This window comes from Centroberyx gerrardi, chromosome 3 (assembly GCF_048128805.1).
Source record: "Centroberyx gerrardi isolate f3 chromosome 3, fCenGer3.hap1.cur.20231027, whole genome shotgun sequence".
NCBI lineage: Eukaryota > Metazoa > Chordata > Actinopteri > Beryciformes > Berycidae > Centroberyx > Centroberyx gerrardi.
In genome coordinates, this window is record NC_135999.1 from 29,144,270 (window position 1) to 29,162,798 (window position 18,529).

At 43.6% G+C, this 18,529-nt stretch overlaps 1 protein-coding gene across 1 annotated transcript in view; it reads right to left on the minus strand.

Annotated features, from left to right (window-relative positions):
- Window positions 1-163: 163 nt before the first annotated feature.
- Window positions 164-18,529, minus strand: part of gpr179 (G protein-coupled receptor 179) — a 19,231-nt gene continuing 865 nt past the window's right edge. Inside the window, exons 1-11 of the mRNA XM_078290599.1 lie at window positions 18,412-18,529; window positions 17,058-17,166; window positions 11,418-11,514; window positions 10,340-10,554; window positions 9,257-9,325; window positions 6,988-7,097; window positions 5,642-5,880; window positions 5,073-5,211; window positions 4,250-4,352; window positions 3,891-4,037; window positions 164-3,463 (exon numbers count right to left, since the gene is read on the minus strand). The exon at window positions 18,412-18,529 is cut by the window's right edge and continues 865 nt beyond it. Of these exons, the coding sequence (XP_078146725.1) occupies window positions 164-3,463; window positions 3,891-4,037; window positions 4,250-4,352; window positions 5,073-5,211; window positions 5,642-5,880; window positions 6,988-7,097; window positions 9,257-9,325; window positions 10,340-10,554; window positions 11,418-11,514; window positions 17,058-17,166; window positions 18,412-18,529 (4,646 nt within the window). The remainder of the gene's footprint in view (window positions 3,464-3,890; window positions 4,038-4,249; window positions 4,353-5,072; window positions 5,212-5,641; window positions 5,881-6,987; window positions 7,098-9,256; window positions 9,326-10,339; window positions 10,555-11,417; window positions 11,515-17,057; window positions 17,167-18,411) is intronic.

The window sequence follows — 18,529 nt, forward strand, 5'->3', positions numbered from 1 at the left end:
AGCCGTTCTGTAGCTGACCCTGACCTCTGACCTCCCTGTGAGTAGGGGAAGGTGAAAAGACAAATTTCCTTTTAGCCATCAATAGGGTACCACCAAAACTCCCCCATGATTTAGTGGGATTGGTCAAGCAATCTGCTGAAAGTAAATGGTGGCTAGTTTTAACTCACAAGTCAGGTGGGAATACAAAGGCCTCAGCAGCACACTCAGCGTCGTCTTCCTCTTCGTCTTCCTCGGGAATATTCTCAGGTTCCCATGTAAAAACATCCGACACACTGTCTAGCTCTGTGAATGAACCAGATGTGGTCCTTTCCAGTGCCCATGGACACAAAGCATCACGCCGGCCTAGGGGCACGTTTGATTTAGACTCCTCTATGTGCTGTGTGCTGCTGTCTGGGGCTGTTTCTTCATCAGAGAGTGGTCCCTGGTTCTCTGCGATTTCATCTTTGTCACTGTTGGGAATATCAACCTTGCTTTCGGTTGACTTTTGTGGATCCTTAGATTCCCAGGGACAAACATCTGCTCCTGTGCTGTCTGGCTTTTCAACAACTTCTGGGTCTTCTGTCTCCCAAGGACAAACATTTACACGAGTGCCGTCTTGGTTATTGACAACTTTTGGGCCTTCTGTCTCCCATGGACAAACATTTGCTCGAGCGTCGTCTTGCTTTTTCACAACTTTTGGGTCTTCTGTCTCCCATGGACATATATCCGCCTGAATGCTGTCTGGCTTTTTGACAATTCTTGTTTCAGTTGTTTCCCATGGACAAACATCAGTGCAAACGCTGTCTTGCTTTGTTATACCCTCTTGCGTTGCAGTTTCCCATGGACAGACATCAGTGCAAACGCTGTCTTGCTTTGTTATACCCTCTCGCGTTGCAGTTTCCCATGGACAGACATCAACCTGGGAATTTTCCTGTCTTTGTAGGTTTTCTGGTGCTTTTGAAACCTCAGTCTTCACTATCTCTGGTTCCTCTGTCTCCCATGGACAAACATTTCCCCGAGCTGTGTCTTGGCTTACGAGAGTCCCTGGTGTTTTGGAGGCCTGCATGTTCCCTGTTTCTGGTTGCTCAGTTTCCCATGGACAAACGCCTGCCCTAGCACTGTCTTCTCTATTTGTCTTTTCCAGTCCTTTTGACACAATCTCGGTAGCTGCAGGTTTTTCAGGTTGCTCAGTTTCCCAAGGACATATGTTTACTCTTGTGCTGTCTTTCCCCTCTATCTGTACTACTGTGGTTTCTAAAGGACAGACATCCTTTTGAGAGCCTTCTGGTTTTTCTTGATGCCCAGTTTCCCATGGACAAATATCCATCTTGATGCTAGTGGTCCCCTGTGAAGTTGATTCTATAGTTGCTTTGGTCACAGATGGCTCTGTGTCCCCCTCTTCCCAAGGACAAATGTTTGACACGATTTTAGGTGGATCAGGGAAATCCCATGGACAACTATCTACTGTCTTTGTCACTTGTTTGGCCAAATGTAGAGCAGCTGATTTTGCAACGGCAGTTGTAACTAGCTTAATGCTGTCTTTTTTCTCGTGCTGTTTCCCATTAGTTGACATATCCTCTGATACATTGGGATGGATGTTAGCTATCACAGTTTCTTGTCGTAAGGGCGCCTTTACATTTTCATATATAACTTCAGCCTTGTCCTGAACATCCCAAGGACAAACATTAGCATTTACATCATCTTGTCTCTTTGCGGGCTGTGGGGTTTCCACAGACTCCCAGGGACATATGGCTGCTGCTCGGCTTGAAGTCTGTTGCATCTGCTGTGACTCTTTGGACAGCGTAGCATTTGAAGTAGCGGGGATATCTTGTGATTCCCAAGGACACAAATCAGCATGACCACTTTCTTTTCTTTTCACAGTCTCATGGTCCTGGGATTCCCAGGGACACACACTGGCACGTTCAGACGACTGTGCTTCCTCAACATCCCAAGGGCAGACGTCAGCTTTAATGCTCTGGTGCTTCTGTGGTCCTTGCTGTAAAGAACTGGATGTTTCCCATGGACATACATCTGGATGAGACATTTTACGAGTGGTTATAATTCGATTACCGCCTCTTCTGTGGGTTGAAGGAGTTCTAGAACTGGTGCCTCCAGTTTCCCAAGAACTTACACTACTACGTATGCTGTTCTGCCTCGACAGAAATACATTTTCATATGTGCTATCTTTTTGCATATCCTCCACATCCCATGGGTAGACGGCAGACTTCATAATCACTAGCCTTCTTGGGCTTCTATCTGAAGAATCCCCTGAGGACATTCTGATTGCGTTCTGCTTCATAAGGCATGGTTTCCCGTCTGCTGTAGTCATACTTCTTTTATGCAGTTTCTTCTTTTCTCTTCTCTCCAAACTTCTATTAAATACTGTTGACTTGGGTGTTGTGGAAGCAGTTCCTCCACTTTCTTGGCTTTTTTGTGAAACGGAATCCTCTTTCTTTAAATTTACATCCGCTTCCCTAATGGATTTCTCCTTGACACTTGCATCCACAGATCCAATGAATGCTTTCACAGAGAGCCACTTTTGAGAGGTGGTGCGGAAGGAGAAGACACGCTGATCCTTTGTGACCTTTGGTCTTGGAGAGCCTGGTGCACTTGCAGAGACAGGAGCCTGCGGTTTGGGAGACTCACATTCTCCCTCTATTCCTTTCTCTGCAGCCGGATTCGTCTCTGTAGGTGGTACATGGTCCCAGGGACAGACATGTGGAGACTGTAAATTGTCTGAGCTTTTTGCGTCGCCATCCTCAGAAGGAGCATACGTGACATGCTTCGGGTTCTTGTCTACGGGTTGTTCTTGCTCCACCTCCCAAGGACAGACCTCAGCCTTGTCATATGAATGTGACTGGAGAGCACTCGTGGTCTGGTCCTTGATGGTGATATTCTGCTTGGACTTTGTTGTTACTGAGCTGGCTCTGTCAACCTTGGGAATTTTCTCCATAGTATGGGTGTTAGTGGAGGATAGACTCAAGGACTTATGAAGCTTCGTATGATCAGGATGCAGGAGATTGTTATCGATTGTAAGATTTTGGGCACTGGCTGACTTACAGACTGCTGGTGGAATGTCCAAGGAGTCTGTCTCCGATCGCTGAGAAGCTCTCTTCACTGCGTTGGCCCTCAACATGGAGTCACGCAAGCAAGAGTCCCTTTCCCTAACATAGTCATGGTCACTTTGTGATTTACGCATCACTGGTGAAGGTGATTTCATTGATCCTTTGTAACTGATACTAACGGTATCCGGGGCCCTCTTAAAAGATTCAGATTGATGAACACTTTTGCCATGGAAGGAACCTTCTTTCTCCTCACGACTGCACTGCCGGCTCATGGATTCTGGGATCTCAGCAATACGTCTAATAATGGATCTGCCCAATCCACGTCGAGAACTTCGCTTCTTTGACAGATGAGGGTTGTTTGTGGTCATCTTCTTGGTCTTGTGGACTTCCAACTGGGCATATAACTTCTTCAGTTCATCCTGGTGCATATGAAGAGGGGATGGAATTGATGAAGGGATTGAGGAATTGGGTTGGAATGATTGAGGAGAGGAAAAGACATGGAGAGTAAAGTAAATCAAGGGGAAGGTGAAAGGCAGGTTTCAATACAAGGAGAGCACAGGGACAAGAAAAGGGTAAATGGTGGAGAAAACACAGGTCATATAATATATTGTCATACTAGGACCGATTGTGAAATTCACACAGGGCATTTATTGATTTTTTTTATGATGAAAATTAGAATTCATTTTAAATTATCATTTAAGATCTGTTTGAGTGAGGTTTCAGGTGGTCATAGTTGAAATTAAGGGACATTTAGTTTATTATAATTTAATTTCTTCCACCTTTCATAAATTATGTCTGAATTCAAACTGCCAATCAATATGGTTTAAGGGGGGCAAGACAGTTTACCCGAATGTCATCCGGTTCCAAACTGTGGTCACTCCAAACAGAGTGAAAACTGCTGTTGAGGTACGACCCGGAGCGCCGCAGGTCGACTTCGTCTTCATACACCTCTGCTGCAATCTGCTCTCTGCCCGGCTTAGACACATGGAGAAACTATCGAACACACACAAGCACACGCATTCACAATGAATATGTTAACATTTTGGTTGAATATGTAAACAAAAAGAGTGTGTAGCCACCATGCACAATTTTTTTTAGGACAATACAAAATCAACGTTTTGACAGGAAAGCTGCTTTTACCCGCCATCCCACCCCAAGACAGATTCAGATGGAACTTGGGACCATGAAACCAAAATGCAAAGTACCTTGGGAACGAACAGCAGGGCGAGTGTCACAGTGATGGTGACATGGGTGTGTGTAAAGAAGAGCAACAACATCCAATCAGGATGGAGAGAGGGTAAGAAAAACCTGGGGGAGACAGAGAACACAAAATCACCCCACATCAAGTTATTTCTACCTTGAAGTCCTAATCTTTAACTTTGAAACAGTCTCCCACTACTTGCTTTGTTTATGTAGTGATTTATTGAATTGAACATACTTTTTCCCTCTGAAATATAGTCTATGTTCATTCTGCAGCTGAAAGTGCCTCAATTCTGTTTTTGTTTCCTCCCATGTGACACGGATCTGATGTTTTCTAATTGGCAAAAACAGCAAAAAGTTGCATTTTTTCAATTCCAATCTGGACCACATGGATATTTGGTATAAAATTGGATCCAGAGGCATGCAACCTACATGCGACTTGGATTTGAATGTTCACATAAAATTTTGCCAGTTGCCATGACAATAAAATTTGTTTTGCATCATTCACCTGAGGCAATTGCTATAATTTTGGTGCTCATAGCAGCTTGGCTGAACCAGCGTTAGCATGGAGGACAACGAAACATAATGATGGAAAGAAAGAAAAATAGCCGACTTGATTGGTAGTTGGTGAGGCGTCAGATATAAAATATGAGTTTATACATGAGTATAAACATGAGTTGGTATGGATTTTGTGGCTAAAAAGGCTTGTTTACATATGTTTTACAAGTTAAACTCTTCAAGAGCATGTGTGAATATAGCCAAACTTCAGGTGGCCAAATAAGCTGCATTTAAGCCGTTCAGAAGCAAGGGGTCATGCCAGCTGGTTACCGGAGCAGGTGGAACATGGAGGAGAGCAGCAGCTCGTTGAGGATGGCGATGCCCATGTAGCGAGGCTCGTGGAAGGCTGAGGGAACCGGCCTGACGGCGCTGCATAGAGAGCTGCCCCAGCACAGAAACAGCAGCTCGGCTGAGGCGGAAAACAGAAAGGACAGATGTAATGTTGATCGCCTCGTAAGCTCAGTCATGAAGGGCGCAGGTGTCTTTTTAGGTGTTCACTTGTTTTAAATTTGTTTAAGTCTTATAAATTTGTATCAATGCTGTACTAGTAAAATAAATGTGTAAATTGCCCGTCAAAATAATTTCATGTCAACAAAAAAAATATTTTGAGGACAATATTAATCTTTATTTTATTTTCTTGACTATTTTTGCTTTGTTTCCATGAGGATGATACTATTTTATTTAAGTATCAAACTTTCAATCATAACTGTGTTATTGGAGTGAAAGGGTTTCATACCTCTGCACACCACCAGTTCAGAGATTCTCCCATGTTGTTCATCTCATTTTCACACTAACATGGAAAGAGTCCAGGCTTGACTTGATCCCTGCCCTCCACTCACCCACAGCCATCATGTAGTCCCAGCGGTCCAGGTAGCACAGGTTGAAGCCCTGCCCGTCCGACGTGGTGGATGTGATGAGCACTGGGATGTTGCGGTCGCGGTTCTGCAGAACGCCCACCGTCCACGCACACAGGAACCAGCTCACCGTCACCAGCATCACTCCCAGAATCCTCAGCAAATGCAGGCTGGACATGTAGGGAACCCTCTGGGCGGTGCGGGAGAGGAACACCTTCAGCACCCTGGACAGAGGCAGCAAGCAGAAGAGTCAGCAGACCTGGACCTGTAAATATTCTTTATGGTTTGTTTTAGTCTACATAGCTGACAAATACGTAGGATTTACCCCCTTGAACAATACAATGAATGCAAGGAAGTCACACAGGTATTACTTATTATAGTATTGGAAAGTCAATTTAGTGTGCTTTTCTGTGATCAACAACTTCTGATAGTGTCTAAATTGTACTGATGTGGTAAAACCCAACTGTGTGAGCAGATTAAAACAAACTCTTAAGAATTATTACAATTTGACCCAAGTCTAAGAAAGGTTTTATACATCCTGGAGCAATTCATTTCAACTAGGATTAGACAGTGTTGTACACCTCTAGTATAATGGATATGACGCAGTTTGTTTAATTAGTTATTTATTGTAGAAGTGGGTAGATAGCAGAGCAGCAACACCCTAAAGGATAGAGAGATGGGCTTGTGACTGGAAGTTTGTCAATTTGAATCCCGACGCTGTAGGAAAATCTGGGTGGAGAAAGTAAAATGGAGCAAGGAGCTTAATTCCCAACTGCTGCAGTGAAGCTGGCCAACAGTAGAAGACTGTGGTTAGGTGGGATTGTGTGTAACTGAATGAATTATGAAGCAGGATAATGCTGATGAAGGGCAATCATGCTTAGGAAAACCCTTCTGCGGATAAATAGAAACATAAAAATAAGATACATTAAACTGGTAATCTGCAAGATTCTTGGTTCTTTTCATTTTGGGGATATCTTTGATGATAAGCGGTCATTGCTGTGGTGTTTCTGCACTGCACTTCCCAGAGATCTCTACATGCTAACTACCCAGTTCTTCTTCTTCTATTTATTCCAGGCAAACCGGAAACGTAAAACGCATCACTTCCTGTGTGGCAGAGGATTTTTCCCAGGAAAAAGCAACCAGTCACCGGCTGTTTAGAACAGACAATGGAAAAGCTTTATGAACTGGATATAGGTTGAATCACAGTTGTGTTATAGGAATAAATCAGTAATAGAGTGTAGCAAAACAGATATATGAAAATGTCACAGGTTATTACTTTGAAAAAAACAAAAAAACAAACTGAAAATCTGAGGGACAAAATGCCAACTGACCGGTACATCTTCAGCGTCACTGTCCCATACACGATAGAGAAGCCCAGCATTCGAACCCAGCGAAGGAGGATACACCGGAAGGTGCTGGGCTTGAAGTACAGGATGAAGACCTGAGGAGGAGGAGAGGAACACAGAGTCAGACAGACAGCAGGAGACATTATGAATGAGGCAGTCTTCATTCTGTTCAATTAAACTGCATTTATGTATGAAATGTGTTACATTACTACTGCTAACTACTACTATTACTACTACTACTACTACTACTATTACTGCTACTACTACTACTACTATTATTACTACTACTACTACTGCTGCAACTGCTATTATTACTACCACTACTGCTATTAGCCTACTACCACTACTACTACTACTACTTCTACTATTATTACTACTAGTGCTACTATTACAACTTCTACTACCGCTACTAGTAATAATAATAATGTTTGTGTGTTTTTGTGTGACGGGTCACTGATTGGTGAACTACCTCATTTAGTTAAAACCACATATAAAAGGATGGATCAGATGTGTGTATATAGAGTTAGAACAAATTTGCAAACGCTTAATAACACACTTCACACTGATCTAGGAATTAAAGCTTTTTCTACAGTTTCTACAGTTACACTCATCGTTAGTCACTGATCTGGATAAGAGCATCAGCTAAATGCCTAAAATGTAAATGTACATCATTGTGTTCAAACCACTCATAAAGGATAAACTGCTCATAAAGTGAGCACATATAGAATCACAGCAAATGTGCCGTAAACATCTGTGGAAGGCGGTATTAATTATATGATATACTATGTTTCTTTGGCTCCGCCCACTGAGGTTTAACCCAACCAATGAGATTATTTCTGCCTCCAGAGCCGCTCTGCCTTCGACAAATGTTTGTATCACTAAAACTCCTATCTGCCACAATACTCGGGCTTACATCATTTACAGAATTTTATATCTTTGATTCTTTTTATCAGTGCAAAATACAAGAAAGCAGCAGAGACGTTTCAGCACCAAGGTCTTCCTCCATGTGCAGACTACAACAACAAGCCCTCCAGCAGACGACTGTTAGTAGATCAAATGGCCGATCAAATGGGCAGGGAGGTAAAGCGGAGAGTGTGACGCCCCGCTGAGATGAGAGAGTCTGACCTTTCATCTGGGCCTTTGCCTTACAGAGCTGCAGTGGGAGATGTGGACTGGATTTCACCTTTGTACCTGCTTTTCACCAAATATAATTCTTAAGTAGAGAACTTGTGCATGTGCTTCTAAGCTTGGTTTCTATGCTTTCAACTGTTTGGCTGCAATTCAGTTATTATTTGCACAAATGTTTCTGATGCCTCAGTACTTGGCTGCAGTTGGAAGCAGATTGACATTTCCACTGAAGAAGAGCGGAGCTGTGATGAGATGCCTGCCGTTTACCAGCTAAAATAATGGGAGGGTAGCTCATCATTTTAGCTCTTTTCTTTGTCTGTTCAGCCATGGTTGCTCATGCTAACTACCCAGTTCTTCTTCTTCTTCTGTTTATTCCAAACAAACCGGGAACGTAAAATGCATCACTTCCTGTGTGGCTTTTCCCGGGAAAGAGCTACCAGACACCGGCTGTTTAGAACAGACAGTGGAGAAGATTTATGAACTGGATATAGGTTGGATCACTGTTGTGCTGTGATGATAAAAAGTAGCAAAACAGACTTTCATTTATATGAAAATGTCACATTTACTTGGATAAATAAATAATATTTTGTTCTTCCACATGTGTTTCTCACACTGAATGATCTCACACTATTGAAATCACATCACCAGCTTGCAATTAAGAAGAGGCGAGCTGCCATGAGGAGCCTGTTCACACATCACAATCAACCGAGTCGATGCCGAGCTCAATCGAGTGAGACAGTATGATCAATGACCTACCAGAGCTCCGCTTGCCCCAAACAGCCCGAGTCAGCAGGAACAGCATAATCAATCGACGTTTTTAGATAGACGGATAAAAATTAATGACTGACTCGCTGTAACGGCTCTTTAATTGCTACAATGAATCTGAAGGTTGATCGATAATCTATCACTTGCATTTGAGCAGAGAGATGTTATGAAACGTGTCGCCTTGCCTACCTACCAACCCCCCCCCCCACCACACACACACACACACACACACACACACATACACACACATATACCCCCCACCCACCCACCTCTCTAAATCGTCCATTATGATATAATCCGTGGCGCTGCGCAGTGATCTGAAAAGCGCTCTAATCTCCAACACTCTCAGTCAGACACTCACCGGGAAGTAGAGGAGCAGAGAGCCGAACAGGATCGTCTCCAACAGCAGGAGACCCGACGCCCGGATCCTCTGTTGGGGGGTGGGGGGGGGTTTAAAGTGGTCATGGGTAAAAAAAAGATGTGGTGTGGTGAAAGAGAACCCGAGGCAAGACATTAATTGGTATGGAAAGACTGGACTCGCCTTTATTTTATTATGATCTTTACAGCCTGGGTTATGGCTGTGAACGTCTGAGCTATCACGCTCTAATAATGACTAATGGTGAAAACTGTTTGACAAGCGGGGAAATGAAGTGTTGGTTAATGTCGGCGCTCTGGGGGCCGGCGGTGTCGGAGGGGAGACGCTTCCATCATGGAAGCCTAATTAGTTCTTCTGACTTCATATACTGAGCTGTAATGATCGGCCATGCGAGGCTGAATCAGGTCTTGACGACAAGTAAAATTGGAAACTACAAAACCTGCTGTAGACCAGTGTGCAGTTTTAGACCTAGTTGTGCAGATGACAATGTTCTTTGTATACTTAATTGAAATAAAAGCATTTACAACAAATATTAGCACTGCACTTCTTTGTGTTTTAGTGGATTACTTGGTTAAATTATACAGTAGTAGCTGAATAAGTACAGAGGAAACGCTGCAGATCTACAGTAGATCTATATGACTCTATTCTCCCAGCTTTAAGCTTTCCAAGGGCCTGGAACAAAACATGACATTACATTATTTATAAATCATGACAATTTTTGACCCATGACTGTAAATTCTGTATGGCCATTTGGGCTTTGATTTGATTTGATTTGATTTGACAACATTAAAAAAACATGAAGCATAAATAACATAATCATTGATGTCACAACAAAATCAGCGACTTATATCCGTTGATGTAAAGATAGCAAGGCAAGATTAGGACAAGCACATTCAACATTAGCAATAACGTGAGAGTTTAAATTTAAAAAACAAGCGCATAATACATAATACATAAACACAGATCATAATTTACAACATCACGCATCATGGCTCCGTTCCCCTGATCATCCCTCCACCCAGCCCCCACCCATACGGTGGCCCCGGTCAGCCAAAAGACCTGACTCACCCGGCTGCGGCGGTGCTGGTAGGCGGCCAGCATGCTGACGAACACCAGGAGCATGAAGACGCCCTGGACGGCCAGCACCCCGGCCCGCAGGAACCAGTCCTCCTGCACCCAGCAGGGGGCGCCGTCCTGGCAGCTCCTACAGCCTGGCCAGCATGGAAGACAGATGGGCAAGGCCGGGTAACACATACCGCCACCGCCGCTCCCGTTCACAAAGCCTCCATCTGCATCGCACACACACACATGCATATGAAAACCTCATTTCCATAGGACTTCATCTCCAAAACATTCAGCAGTGTATCCATTTTGGAAACTCATCATTAGCTGAAGTCTGTCATTTGCTGTCTCTAAAATATAAAGGATCCAGTCTGCAGAAATGTTCTCATCTCAGCATCCAAGAGCTATCCAAGTACTGTCCTTCCAAAAGTAACATTATGTGTTTTAATCAATCATTTTGTAACTAAGTAATAGATGTGACTTGTTTTAAATGGTTGGATAGCCAATTTTTTGGAGTGAAAAACATGAACGTAGACACGAACATAGAGGTGTTATTCCTGCTAGCAAAGACTATAGCATCCTCGCTCAAGGTAAATCACTTCCACTCTCAAATCCACAAAACTACGCTACTGATTGAGCTCATTCAAAAGTATGTTGATGAACTGATGTAGGATAGTATTTCCATCATGGCAGTGAGGTGAACTGGCTTCTTCAGTATAACAGGGAGAAACACAAGCAAACAACAGCCTTAAATCTTTCGCTACAGTTAGCTTGTTTTGGGTTTAGTATTATGTCAAGTAAAGGATATACAGGACTTAGAATAAGACAATACCAACTTGTTGATGAACCTACTTGAAAGCACTCCCAGTTCATTATAAATTAATGGATTGATTTTTAAAAATGTAAACTGTTCCTTTAGCCTCGTTTTCAGCAAACAAGACGAATCTTGGGTTCAGTCTTACAGACAGTAAGCGGTGTATAGGACTTTAAAGAAGACAGAAAAATGAAGCACCTCTCAGTTAATTAACCCTCTGTGCTTTGGGAGTGTTTGCCTCCTCTGGACGGAGGTCTGTGATTGGCTTACCGGTGTCCTGGCCGGCCGTCGGGGGGCTGTAGTAGCCCTCCTTGCAGCGGCAGCAGTACTGGTCCAGTCGAAACCCCTGGCCTGGAATTGGCTCGCACTGCAAGAGACAGTGACAGTTGTCTATTTTGTCTGTTGTATTTTCATTTTTTCTTTTCTCTTTTCTCTCTGTTGTCTGGTCTGTTCTTAGTTTGTCCATCCTTTCTCTTTGAGTAATAATGATAGTAATACATATAGTGATGATAATAATAACAAGAGGAAGAACAGTAATGGTTTGTTTACATTCTAATTTACTGCTTTATTGTGTTATTAGCCTTTAACTGTTTTTATTTGTTATATTTCTTACTGCTTACACTCTACTTGTCGTTTCTGTGTTGACATGTATTACTTTTGCTGCTGCAACGACCTAATTTCCCCACAGGGATCAGTAAAATGTCATCTTATCATTTTATCTTATTTAGTGAAGTCTTTCCCAACCTTGGACTGGTGCCCCGCGTGGGGTCCCCTGATATGGAAATGGAGTCTCTAGAAAATTTCCTAATCAAACTAAAATGATTGTAATAATAGCTGATTGTCACTGATGTTTGAATGATAAAACAAAATCTCATTTTCAACCTTAATTTACCCAGGGGACGTTTGTTCTGTTCCATCACCTGCAAAGGGAACAAGCTACAGTAGCTAGCTAGCTAGCTACAGCTTCACAAGCTACAGTGAAAAACTGTCAGCAGTTTCTATCATGAGCCTGAACTCAGACATGAGCCTGAACTCAGCGAAGTCCAAACTGCATCTCAACAGGTGAAAACCTGCCATGGGACAGTCTGCTCCATAGAGATATAACAGTGTTATATCTCTCTAACAGTGTTATATCTCTATGGTCTGCTCCCTGCTCAGGAGGATCAGCCGCTAGCAACAGTTGCTACATTCTACATTGCAGACATTCTACATTGTAGACATTATAACAGTCTTTACTGTAAGTTTCTGTGCGTTAAAATAACATAAACGTGCAAATCATCTTAAAGCTTATGCTGCGTAGAGTCGAGAGGTGAATCTCAACACCATTCGTTGCTTTGTTTAGTTACAGAAGACATGCTACTCTGCGGTCAATGGAAAATCGCGTTAGCCACTTAGCCGCTAGTCACCCACAGGAAGGCTTCGGCCTACACTTCTGCTTCAGATCCCTATGTGCCCTTGAGCAAGGCACTTATCCCCCAATATGGTCTATGGTTGGCCACTGGAGCTGCCCAGGAGCTGCCCAGTACAACCACAGTAACAGACTGTGGTTGTACTGGGCAGCTCCTGGGTGGAAATATGTGTGGAAGTGTCTGAACATGAAGCAGAGCTTTATGCTCTGTAAAGCTTACCTGGATGAATAAAGGTTAAAAATGGGGTCGCATTACTCTCTCTCACTCCATTTCCCTCTGATGCTAGCTTCTATTTAGCCAGTCAGGACAGAGAGCCAGATACACACACACACACACACACACACACACACACACACACACACGCACTTGGATGCTCTGTGTGTTAATCTAAGTTAAAAGCTAAATGGATACATAATGCCTCTACCAAGAGCATTATCCTTTTCCAGGGAAATCCTGTACCCATGTACACACAACAGACGCGCACACACACACACACACACACACACACACACACACACAGCCATCACATATGTATATGCAAACCCACCGCCCCCCTATCAGACGCTGAAACACCTAATGGCATGCCGAAGGGGTTAAACATTAATGTGCTGGGGATTATACACTGCTGTAAACTTAATTCTCTTCATGGCAGCACAGTAATTCAACAGATAGTCATAGCAATTCAATGGAGAGTCATCTGTCACGTTTAAGTTTGAGGCGGGGGTCATCACGGTTCAGATGCATTACAGCCTCCACAGCATGTTGACCTCACAGCCAGTTGTTTTGATATTTATAACTGACTGTGTTGAGACGTGTTTTAATGCACTGAAGAATGTGCTGCTGTCTTGGACAAAACGTTTGCTGCACTGCATTTTTTTGCACTTTGGAGTAAAATAGATCTCTACTTTGCATTAAAAAAAACCTTATACTTACTGTATTTGTTTTGAGAAAAATGCCCTGAATTGCGATGGGCGATCGGGCGATATATTTTGATATATCGCCCGATCCCTAGTAAAAACAGTGTACATTTTAGTCAAGGAAGTCAAGAATTGAGTAACGTACTTAACCACCAACTCCAGCAGAACTACTTAGAGGCCAACAGTAGAAGACTGTGGATCTATCGGGCAGCTGTGAATGTGTTGAACTGTATGACTGTGAAGCAGAGAGTTGCTAAAAAAAACAGCATGCGTGCACAGTTTTACTTTTCCGGATGAGTAAAAGTTGAAAGAATGCGGTCAGGACGGAGCCATTACAGCTAAAAATCATGACTCTGAACAGGAAACAGAATATCTTTACCACACTTGAGCAGAAATCACTTCATTAATTAGTCACTGCCAGACAAAAAACACAGCTCTGCAAAAAGTTGTGTTTTTTCCACAACAGCAGTGATGGATGAAACCATTTGTTACTTCTCCACTCATCCACCTGTGATTTTATGGTAATTAATAAAGGAAAGGAAAGGAAAGGAAAGGAAAGAAAGGAAAGGACAGGACAGGTCAGGTTAGGAAAGGAAAGGAAAGGAAAGGACAGGACAGGTTAGGAAAGGAAAGGAAAGGAAAGAAAGGAAAGGAAAGGAAAGGAAATGAAAGGACAGGACAGGTTAGGAAAGGGACAGGACGGGACAAGACGGGACAAGACGGGACAAGACAAGACAAGACAAGACAGGACAAGACAGGTTAGGAAAGGAAAGGAAAGGACAGGACAGGACAGGTGACCCAGCATGGAGGAAAGTGGGTGACCTAGTACGCTCTCTGCGCAGCCAAAGGGTTTGAATCCACTGAGCAGGTAGTGCAGGACGGGACAGAGGCTGACGTGGATTTTGGGATTTTTTTGGTCTGCTCCTCTCTTGTGTTTCTGCACCCTGTGAGAGCGGAGCATGAAGGGGAAGTATGTCAGCGCGGCTGGATTATCGCCATAATCCAGCAGATCATCCCGCAGCCCGCCACCCAGTACAGCCATCTTTAAATAGAAGGATGAGATGAGAGGTAGAGGATTGGGTCCGCGCAGACGGGCGGGCCGAAAAGAGGGAGACGAGGCTGAATCCAAAAGAGGGGCGGAGGTGACGGGGAGCAGACGAAGAGAGAGAGAGAGAGAGAGAGAGAGGGAAAGCGTGAATGGGTGAAAACATGAGCGCAGGATAAAAGGCAAAAACTAAGTAATGAGTATAGACAGAGAGGGCTTAAACCATTTGGAGAGGTCGTAAACAGTTTAGAGTGTATTTGCATGATGTAACAAAAGTCAAAACCGCGGCTTACCTAAGGGGAACAGACGAGACGGGAGAGAGAGGAGCGGAGGTGAAGGGGACGGGGCGACAGAGGGGGAGTGGGTGAAAACTAAGACGGGGTGGACGGCTGGAAGAGGTCGTCCACAGTTTAGAGTGGGTACAGAATGCAGTACGCTCGCATTATGTCATTAGTTGCAGACGGCAGTTGTAGAAAACAGAGGAGAAAAAAAGATAATAGATAATAGATCAATAAGAGATTTGTTAGACTCGGAGCTTAACGAATCCGGGTATTTTACCAACTTGGAGCTGTGGTTTGTACCTGTTGTTTACATCCATATGGGCTTTGCTACATGCTAACTCAAGTTTGGAAACAGTTCTATCAGTGCTATCCTTTCTTCATTTTCCAACAGTTTGCTCCCAGTTAATATTCTGTATATCTTTGTGCCATGATAATTAACCTGACAGGAGCGGATTTTGCAGTCGTCCCATTTCCAATACCCAACTGCTGCTTTCACACTGAGGAGGAATTTCTAAAAGGAGGTTAAAGCCAATATGGGAAATAAGGCAAAGACACAAGATCAGGATGTTTAGGCTGCGTTCACACACAGCGTTTTTTCCCCAACCGCCAGCGCCCTTTCCTCATTAAAAGTAATGGGAAGCGGCCGCAAGGCGCACAAAAGGCGGCCGCTCCCGAAAAGCGCTGCAGCCGGTGTTTTTTTTCGTCAGAGCGGAGCGCTTTCAAAAGTTGAGAAATGTTCAACTTTTCAGAAAAGCGCCGGGTGACGTGAATCGCTTTTTCCAGCCGACCAATCGCGATCACAGAGACGCTGGCCGTTTCCCATAGCAACAACAAATATGGAGAGAGTAAAAGTGCGGTGGAGAAATTGGACGTTGTAATAAGTGAATTTCCGTTACCGCAACAGCGATCTTAAAGGCAGTATGGATTATACTGGACATATATTGGAAATATCTGGTAAGCCTTTGCTTGTTGCACAACACTGTTCTGTCTGCTAGAAGTGAACCAGCTGGTTAGTGAGCTAGCAGCTGCTCAGCTAACGTCAGGTGACGTTGCCGTGATCCGCTTTTTATTTCTCCTCACAAAAAGCGCTCCAGGCAGCGCTTTTTCCACATCAAAAAACGCTATGTGAACGCAGCCTTACTGTATACAGCAGCAGGAAGAAGGGAACTCGCTGTGTGCAGGTCAGTGAGGGAGGCTAGGTGACAACTTTAAACATCAGGAGAGATTTCCTCCCTACGAAAGCAAACAGCTCTAACTGCTTTTTGTGTGTTTTAAACCTCAAAAGTCACGGTGAGAGTTACTTTGTCATATCAGCAAAAAATATACTCATGAGTACTGTTAATCACCTCTGTATCAACCACAGTTTTGGCAGGACAGGAGATAAACCACTTTTTTTTTCTCTCTGTTTGACTTCTGACAGCTGCTGCTGCTGTGTGGCTTTGTAGGGCAGAATGCCCTTTTGTGGGCGGCAGCTTAAAGGTTAGAGGAGCGGACCTGATACTGGAAGATGAGTAGAGGCCCATTCACTTCTACAACGATAACTATAAAGATAACTAAACTACAAAAAGATTTGTTTCAAAAGTAAACAGACTGTCTGTGTTCCCACTACAGCGATAACTATAAAAACATCCAAAACCATAACTACTCCTGGTTTATTTGAACTCTGGAGCATTTACTCTTTTAGTTGGGTTCGTTTGTCCAGGTGAGAACAATAGCATGCGAACTCTGGAGGCACCAAATAACGGCACCAAGACGCCTGGAAATGTGAGTCTCAGTCCTCTAACAACAGAACTGTGGTGAGGTTTGTTAAGAGTGAGAACGTAATCCAACCAACTACAGAAAATGACCCCAAAACACAAGGGATTATGGGTTTAAGGAGACTGATGTTGACATTTGATAGCCAGCAGTTCCTCATGCTTAGAAAGCCTAGCAGAACAAAATGAAGTCTGGACTGATGCTCATATTCAGCTATTTCTTCATGTTCATGTTCTTTACTGGTATGAACACCAGAGAAGAAGAGACAGACAAGTCCATCATGCTGAGATAAAGTTACAGAGACTGGAAGCAAAATATCTAACTTTGCAGGATGACAGGTCACCAGACCTCTGTCCAGTATACAAGCTGCTTGTGAGTCATGTGACTTTTGTTTACAAGCCCTGGTTTGCTTGTCATTGGGCAGTGGGAACCTAAACAAACCAAATACAAAATTTTACGAAACTTTTCCACTATGCATCGGACCAGTATGTCAGGTAGTTTACCTCCATGGTGGTGCGGTTGCATTGGTGTGTGTTGGCAAACCAGCCGTCTCCTGTTGAACACTGGTTCAGGTCAAAGTCCTGAATGTTGACATCCACACGGATCACACCCCTGGTATAGGAACACACACACACACACACACACACACACACACACACACACACACACACACACACACACACACACAGAGACAGATGTGTTTCAGAGTGGAGCATGTCATGTAGAAGAAGCACCAAACAGCTAAATAAAGGAACAGTTGCTTTTAAGGCCCCAAATCACATTAGACTTATTGAATCATCCGTTTTTTTCAGCCACATCCCCTGCAGCTCCACATTTCCTCTGCAGAAACTTGTGTGGCCTTTAAGTGGCTTCCCTTTCAAATGTCAGATTTTATCCAACTCTGTTGATTCAATCACATTTCTTATTCCAAACACTTATCAGACTATCTCCGGAGTGCTGGAGGAAAAGGTCGCAGGGGCCAACACAGCTCCTGCAGCCTGTTTCTACAGAGAGTAGGGAGGCATGTGAAGTACGAATATCACTGCTGTCAGGTTTAAACTGTCGATTTTTTTCAGGGATTTAGAAAAAAAGATTAACAACCATGTATTTTGAAATGTTATCCTGGGTTTTGAATGGGTTCATGGGGGTCTTAAGTCTTAATCTACCTATAAAGGACTATGGAAACCTTCACTTCAAGTACAAACATTAAAATCAACCAATTTGGAGTTAAGAGAATTATTAATATGCTGTACAGTCTGGCTTCCTGCTGTGATACAACAGAATCAAGAGCAGGCTGAGGTTATTTGTTTTTTTCACCTGTCAACCGGCAGTGACATCATCAGCATGAGACAGACTGAGGTGTGGGTCCTTACCTGAACCCATGGGTTTTTATACTGTAGAATCAGAAGCAGGGTGAGTTTCAAAGCTATTCACCTGTCTGCCTTTGTTTGTATGTGTGTGTGTGTGTGTGTGTGTGTGACAGTATCGATGTTGATGTTGAAGAGATGAAGAGCCTGTGTTTATGTGTGTGTGTGTGTGTGTGTTACAGTATTTCTGTGTGTATGTTGTAGGAGTTGTGTATATGACTCTTAACATGTTTTTAATAGTTTGTCTAAGTGTGTGTGCCTGCATTTATGTGTCTGTGGGTGTGTGTGGGTGTGTGTGTGTGCATGTGTGTCTTAATTCTGTGTGTATGTTATAAGAGTGTGTATATGTGTCTCAATATGTTTTTAATAGTTTGTCTAAGTGTGTGTGCCTGCATGTATGTGTCTGTAGTCTGTGTGCATATATGTGTGTATGTGTGTGCATATATGTGTGTTTGTGTGTGTGTGTGTGTGTGTGTGTGTAGGCCCTCACCTGAACTCGGGGGTGAGGTCGGGCTTGAGGCCGTAGAAGGACGTGGACATGGTGAGCATCCAGCCGGGCAGGAAGCGTCCGTCCTTACAGTCCAGGAAGGGGGCGTCGGCCCAGCGCA